Here is an 8063-nt window from a genome sequence, read left to right as displayed (position 1 = left end):
TAAGACAGAAATTCGGGGAAAAACTAGCCAAAATGTACAAGACTACACCAGATATCATCTTTGTATTTGTATCCAGAGCCTATTTTGGTGATGGGAAGACAACTGACTTTAGCCTGATTTATGATTTATTGAATTACACCTCCAGAAATGAACCCAGATACAGACTTGGCCGGTATGAGAAAAGCAGACGTCAAGGAAGCAATGAAAGGAATGCAAAAACAAAATGAAGAAAGTCAGGGGGACTGCCAAGGCCAATGTTGGTGCTGGGGATCAGATGCAGAAGGAGCAAAGATTCTGCAGTGACTACACTGATTGTGCAGATGTTTCACAAGAGGATGAATAAACTGTAAATGTTTTTAATTTAAATAAATAGTAATTCAAAACAAATTAGGAAGCCGGAAAGTCTTTTTTTTTTTTTTTTGAGGCGATACTGCCCCATTTTGAAGAACACATGGACCTGAGCTAGATGAAGGGGGGGGACACATCCTACGCAGAGAGCACGGATATCAAGACACAGGATGCGAGCACTCCACGTGTGTCCAATTTACTCAATGTGGTTTGTTATGGTTGAAGGGAAGCATACTACATGTAGTTAACTGAGGAGGAGTGAAGTTTAAGATGTGGACAGGAGCCAGAATATAGCATCTTTTATGCTAAATCTTAGCATCCCTTTCTGAATAATCCTTCCTTTTCACATAGAAATAAGAATGTTTGTTGAGCACTGATTATGAGTCAGTCAGTGTCTCTTCTAAGTGCTTTACATGTATTAACTCACTTAATTCTCACAGTCATCCACGCAGTAGATGCCGGTATTGTGCCTTTTCTTACTTAACAGGAAACTGGGGTGCAGAAAGGTTAAGCAACTTGTCCTTAGTCACACAGCTGTATTTAAACCCACGCAGTCTGATTCCAGAGGCTAAACTATTAACCACTCTGCGTTTCATTAGTATGGGATACTTCAGATATTTAAAAGATTAAATTTTTATAAAGTTGTCTGGAGGCTATGGATTCTGTACAGTATTTTCTTTCTCTTTATTCTTATTCCAGAATCATGCTAAGTTGTGCTTTTTTTTTTTTTTTTTTTATGTTTTCATATCTAAAGGTAGTCTATGCCTTCACTATTTTCTTTTTCAGGGTTTTTTCTTTTCTTTTTTATTTTTTGGTAAATATCGACTATTTGTCAAGTGAACCTTCACAGTAATTTTGTTGGACTCAAATTTGGGATGAGAGGATTTAGGTTGAAAGTGCACTTAAATGTATAAATTAAATGGGAAAATATTCAGTGTTTCCACCCAGAAAGTGCTATATACTTCTTCATTCATTTCTCTTAAATTTATCAATACATTTTTATAATTGTCTTAACATGGGTAGCATTTGGTAAGATTATTCTTAGATGTGTTATAATTTCTGTGGACATGTAGCACCTTATTGTATTTTCTAATTCTAGATTATCAGCATATAGGAATGCTACTTATTTGTTTTGCTTCTCCTGAAACGTGAATAATAAAATCACCACTCAAAAACTAGGAACATAGAAAAGGTATAAGCTTTATTCAGTAACATTCAAACATTCAGAAAAGATTTGGGTCCATATGCAAGGCTCCAGAGGGAATATGGCATTTTTATTCATTGTTTATCTACGTTTTGGTTACGCAGACTACTATGGGTGATGCGTTTTTCATATCACTTTTCCCATAGTAAGAGGGAAGGAAACCTCCCTCAAATTACGCTGCTCCCCATGACCCATCCTAAGTCTCACAGTTCAAGCTAATCATTGACAGAGCTTTACAATCACAAGCTTTTACTGAAGCGATGATAAGACAGGCGAGCAGTTAGTACCAAATGAAGCCAGGCTGTGCGGCTGGATCTCCAGGGAATGAATGGATTTTCCTCAGCACCGATGAAAGAAACACAGACTATAGGAAAACAATGTGCAACTGCGGGCTGCAAAGATCTGTCATCCTGTCGGCATTTATTCTCCTAAGAGCTGTAACTGGATTATCTGGAGATGGAAGAGCTATATGGTCTAAAACTGCTCATTTTAGTCCGGTAAATGAAAGTCAGCTATTTCTCTATGACACTTTTCCTAAAAACTTTTTCTGGGGCGTTGGGACTGGAGCATTTCAAGTGGAAGGGAATTGGAAGACAGATGGAAAAGGACCCTCTATATGGGATCATTTCATCCAAACACACCTTCAAAATGTCAACAGCACGAATAGTTCCAGTGACAGTTACATTTTTCTGGAAAAAGACTTATCAGCCCTGGATTTTATCAGAGTTTCTTTTTATCAGTTTTCAATTTCCTGGCCAAGGCTCTTCCCCGATGGGATAGCAGCAGTTGCCAACGCAAAAGGTCTCCAGTACTACAATACTCTTCTCGATGCTTTAGTATTTAGAAACATTGAACCTGTGGTGACTTTATACCATTGGGATTTGCCTCTGGCGCTACAAGAAAAATATGGGGGGTGGAAAAATGAAACCATAACAGATATCTTCAATGACTATGCCACCTACTGTTTCCAGATGTTTGGGGACCGTGTCAAATATTGGATTACAATTCACAATCCATATCTAATTGCTTGGCATGGGTACGGGACAGGTATGCACGCGCCTGGAGAGAGGGGAGACTTAGCAGCTGTCTACACTGTGGGACACAACCTCATCAAGGTATTGTACGGCTGGCTTCCTGTAATAGCTCCAGAATGTAAGGAGCAGGAGTTCAAAAGAAACACTAAGAAATGTATCTTGTGTTTAAATAATTCTTTTTTATTGACATCAGCTCCACTAATTGTAGTCTAACTCACAAGTTCTAGCCTCAAATTTCACCCTTCAGGTCGTGTTTTATTTGTCTAAGCTCTTGATAATGTATTAAGCCAATTATTTTCCTTAAAGGTTGTGCTTTTACAATATTTTAACTCTTAAAACCTACAAGTATACATTAGAGTGTGAGAATATGAGTTTACTTTCATTCTGTGAAAAACCAGTACTTTAGAAATCTAATTGCTGAAACCCTTTTCTGACAATGTGCAGCCATTTCAGAATTTTTTTATGGCATGACCTTTTCTAATCACCATTTGTTGTTAGTATTGCTATTAGTGATACTTAGCAATAATAAGCTAAAGACATGTTAATTAACTGATACATATTAAATATATGAATTGAGATAAATGTATTTCACAGTTGGTTTTATCTGTGTTACATGGCAGAAAAGATGAGGCTGTTCCAAGAGTTAAAATTAAATTAGTAATATAAAAACTGGGAAGAATATGCTGTACTCAGTATGTTTTAAGAGCTAGAGTTAATGTTGGAAGATGTTACAATTACTAAAACAATAGTGAAAATGTAAGCAAAATAATAGCAAATATTGGTTGGATGCTTATTATGTACCACAGACTATATTAAGCATTCTGTGTGCATTATCACATTTAATCCTCATCATAACTTTATGAACTAGGTCCTATTAGTATCCCCATTTTAAAGATAAGGAAACGGAAGCTTAGTGGGATTAAATGAATTAATTTATAAATGACAACATAATTAAACACCGAATGTCTTTATTAAGAATGTTTTTAAAAGAGCAGTCTTTCAGGGATTTTATTTTTTTTCAAGATTTTATTTATTTATTTGATAGAGAGAGTGAGAGAGAGAAAGAGCACAAAAGGGGGGAGCAGGAGAAGCGGACTTCCTGCTGAGCAGGTAGCCCGATGCAGGACTCGATCCAGGGACTCCAGGATCATGACCTGAGCCGAAGGCAGTCGCTTAACCAACTGAGCCACCCAGGCGCCTTTTCAGGGATTTTAAAGAGACTTCACTTCACATTGAGGCTAATATCTAGAATCAGGTTAAACTTCTTGAGTCAAATAGTTTCCTTGGGGAAAATAAATTACTCTGGACACCTGTTACGCTTTGAAAATGAAGACACTTTATTAGTAGTGTTTCATAATGTGTTAGGAGGAGTAATTTGATTTTTGATAATCGAATGTGAAATGTGTAGAAGTAGAAAAAATGTATAGGAACATAAAATTACTCCGTGTCTAAATTTGTACATACAAAACTATCTACCCACCCATCTCCACGCTTCTTTTCTTTTTGAACTTTCTGGGCTATTATACATGTGTGTTGTGCTATGGGTCAGTCACATCTGCCTTTGCAGTAAACAGATTGCGTTATGATTTCAAGGTCATTTCCATACCTTTGATTAGAGTTGTCTATAGAACATATGATTAACGTGAGGGTGTACTGTGATTTGGCAAGTAGGACCTTAAAGGGGAGAAAACTTATAGCTATTTACTGTGAAGATTATGCATATATAAGTTAGAAAAGTATTCCTTTTATCTAATTCTTTAAATTATTAAAATGTATGCATTCATACATACTACATGCTTGTGTAGATTGAGAAACATCAGGTTGTACCAGAGGCTATAAAGTGAAAAAGTGAAATTCCTCTCTCCCTCTCTACCTGACAGTTTCAACCTCGAGGAAGCTACTGTTGGTGGTCTTTTATATAGTCTTCTTAAAGTTAAATAAGCAAATACATGTACATATGTTTATTTAACCTTCTTATAAAGAAAAATGTTCTCAATTGTTGAAAAGTTTTTGATTACCTGGAAAAATGTTAACAATTGGAATTTTCATGAACAATATGTTTTAGTGGTTATTTTAAAGCCTTGAAAACTGGCTATCTGATAAAAAAAATACACAGGAAAAAGTTGTAACTAAAAAATAGACATTGCTTTCAAACTTAGCGTATAAAATGCTGTATTTTCAGATGTTTTTTCATTTTCTCCTAATTCGAGATAAACTCTGCCTTTTACACAAAATTAGCACTCTCTGATAGTGAAAGAAATTGTATTGTTTTAAATTGAGGGATTACGTTTTTAATTATTGCCTTTCCCAAATAATTTCTTCTATCTCTTTAAAATTTCTAAATCACTCACCTAAATAAGGAGTGTAAGGGGTCCCTTGAAATCAGTCAGAAAGTGAAATATGCTTCTTAGCCCAGGGACGTATAACTCCAGAAAGAAATCTTGCAATGGTTTGGTAGCCTGAGATGAACTCATTTTTCCCACTTGTTCCTTCTCTGTTCTTCCTTTAACATGGAAAAGATTAATTTGATATTTTATGTTGCAATGAGGTTATTTCTTCCTTATTTTGCCGCCTGTGACCCAGAAGCAGCATTCTTGAGGATTCGTTTTTAGTCCAAGTTCACACATTTTACTGAGTTAAAAAAAACTAATATAAAACTCAATTCACTTTATTCCCCAATCCTCAGACACTGAAAAGATTTCATAGTGGCTATTGGGGTCTTTCTAGTTCCAGGATAACCTGGAAAACTCCGTATCGTCTGGCAGGGTCCTGGTTTGGAGGAAACCTGAATGGCCTAGCCAGTCCTGAGACTGACCTGGAATTTAAATCCCAACTTTATTGCAGATTTGGTGATTACCTTACACTGAGTCTAAGCCTCAGGTGAAAAAAAAAAACAAAACTGCCCTAATCATACCTACTAATGGATGCTCCACTCTGAGTTTTGAGCGGTATTTGGAACAGAAAGAGAGTACATTTTTTAACTTGGCCATCTCTAAGCATGGTAATCATGGATTTAAATATTATCTGCAATTTTGACAACAACCTTGCCAGGTACCCACGATTATTATCTCTGTTTTACCACAGAGTGATTATTTCTAACATGCATCATGTTCCTGCTCTGCATAAAATCCAGTAAATGGCTCTCCAAAGCTTTTGGGACTAAAGTGCTAATTTTTCACCAAGATACTCAACCCACAACCCCTGGCCTCCATTCCAGCCTCCTTCCTGGCCACTCTCCCGTGTCCATCACTAATGCCAACCCGTTGCACGCCATGCTCCACTATAATGCATGACTAGAAGTGTTTTGGTTTTACCTCGCCATCACTATCATTCTCTCCAGTGAGAATGCCCTTTGTACTCCCTACTTTTCCCATCTCATGTCCTTCAAGACTCAGTTTAGGCAGTCACCACCTCTAAGTTATTCTTAACCTGGTAGGGCTAGTGTCCCTCCTAAGGGGTCCCATAATAAGATGTGTTTGCTTCTACCATAGCACTCATACCGTATGGAACTCTTCTGTCTCCCCAAGTAGCCTGAGAGCTCCTTGAAAGGAGAGACTATTCTTTGTCTTTGTGTTTCCAGCAGTGAGCACAGAATATTAGGTACATGCTAGGTAGAAGTGTTTGTTGAGTGAGTAGTTTAGGATTTCTATCTTCAATTTTGCAATCAAAGAACCAATCTCAAGTTCAAAATTCACATTTCATTGCATTATTGCTGATTCTTGAAATATTGCCTATGTTGATCCACTGGTATGTTAGTCCGGACTTTTTGGTTGTGAGTGACAGAAGCCTAATTCAAGTTGGCTTAGGCAAAAATGAACAATTTCCTGGCTCAGTAACCGAATCACAGGGATGAATGGGCCCAGTAATGAGGACACTGTCTGTCGCCCTTTATCTGGATCTCTCATGTCCTGTTCTTCTTGGGGGTTGGCATCATTCTGTCTTTTGTAGAGGAAAGATTTCTCTCTTTCAAATTCAGTTTTTAAAATCCCAGAGGCAGACTCCAGCCTGTGTGGCCTATTGCTCTCAGTCTTCAGATCAGCAAAGCCCCAGGGTTTCACATTAGTAAAGGCAATTAAGGTGTCTGTTTTCTTTGTATCTTTAAGTCAATAAATATGCATGATAATTTAAATTTGTAGGTTCCCCCCCCTTAAAAGGGAACATCTGAGAGCCTCTGAGTAAACATGCACAGAGGTTGGGGAAGATGAGTTTGCTTGTAAGGGGGTAAGTCATTCAGTTTATTACCCCACAAAATAGCTTCCATGATAGTTTTGACTGCATTGCTTTTAATTTTTTTAAAGATTTTATTTATTTATTTGGCAGAGAGAGACACAGCGAGAGAGGGAACACAAGCAGGGGGAGTGGGAGAGGGAGAAGCAGGCTTCCCACCGAGCAGGGAGCCCGATGTGGGGCTCGATCCCAGGACCCTGGGATCACGACCTGAGCCGAAGGCAGGCGCTGAACGACTGAGCCACCCAGGCGCCCATTGCTTTTAATTTTTATCTTTCGCAGACATGTACTGTTTACATGGTATCAGTATTTTGCAACTTCAGTACTATTGACACTTTGGGCCAAATCATTCTTTTTTGTGGGGGGGTGTTCCGTGCGTTGTGGAATGTTTAGCTGTATCCCTGGCCTCTCCGCGCTAGATGATAGTAACACCCTTGTCCCCAGGCTTATGACACCAAAACTGTCTCCAGACGTTGCCAAATGTCCCCAGCAAGTGGGAGGCAAAATTCCTCTCCTTTCCCTCTCCTGAAAACCACTGATATAAACCTATAATAGACAACTGGCTGGAGACATGAAGCATAAAGATCAAGGACGTCGAAATATAACTAGTATGAGGGACCTAATAAAGTTGCCTCAATTTTAGAAAATTGCCTCAAGATTTTCACCACAACTGTAAGTTGCATAGATAAACTCTAAATTAGTTTATGTCTAGTTTGGCTTTTCACACAGTGAGAATAAAGACTGGCCTACTAGCTCAGCATTATTTGTGAAATACTTGTAAGAGCTGCCCCAAATGGCTTCTCTCATAGAGTTATTTGTGAACAAAACACTAAGCGTACTTTCTGAAAGCTTGTACCTTTTAAAAATCAAAATTCAAGGACTCAAACAAATGTAAGCAATTTTTTTCCATTTTTGATGCCACAACATCGCGTTTCACAAAGTTTGCTTTTTTGTGCATCACTTCATGTTGGGGTTTTTTTGCTGGGTTTTTTTGTTTGGGTTTGGTTTGGTTTGGTTTGTTTGCATATCCAAGCGCCACGTGTACCATTATTTACTAAAATGTTTTTCTTTAAAATGTTTATTTTGGAAGGAAATTTTATTCCTACAATACGTGAGACCAAATACCCTTAAAATAAATATGTAACATTTAAAACAAAAAATTTCATCTTTGGGGGCGCCTGGGTGGCTCAGTTGGTTGGGCGACTGCCTTCGGCTCAGGTCATGATCCTGGAGTCCCGGGATCGAGTCCC

General features: G+C 38.0%; 1 protein-coding gene across 1 annotated transcript in view; it reads left to right on the top strand.

Moving 5' to 3' along the window:
• The first annotated feature begins 1708 nt into the window (after positions 1–1708).
• Positions 1709–8063, top strand: part of KLB (klotho beta) — a 36339-nt gene continuing 29984 nt past the window's right edge. Inside the window, exon 1 of the mRNA XM_035005115.1 lies at positions 1709–2667. Within this exon, the coding sequence (XP_034861006.1) occupies positions 1843–2667 (825 nt within the window). The 5' untranslated portion in view covers positions 1709–1842. The remainder of the gene's footprint in view (positions 2668–8063) is intronic.

This window comes from Mirounga leonina, unplaced genomic scaffold, assembly GCF_011800145.1.
Source record: "Mirounga leonina isolate KUSES-001 unplaced genomic scaffold, KU_Mleo_1.0 Mir_129, whole genome shotgun sequence".
Taxonomy (NCBI): Eukaryota; Metazoa; Chordata; class Mammalia; order Carnivora; family Phocidae; genus Mirounga; species Mirounga leonina.
Note: the sequence above shows the minus strand (reverse complement) of the source record. Positions and strands in the feature narration are given on the sequence as shown.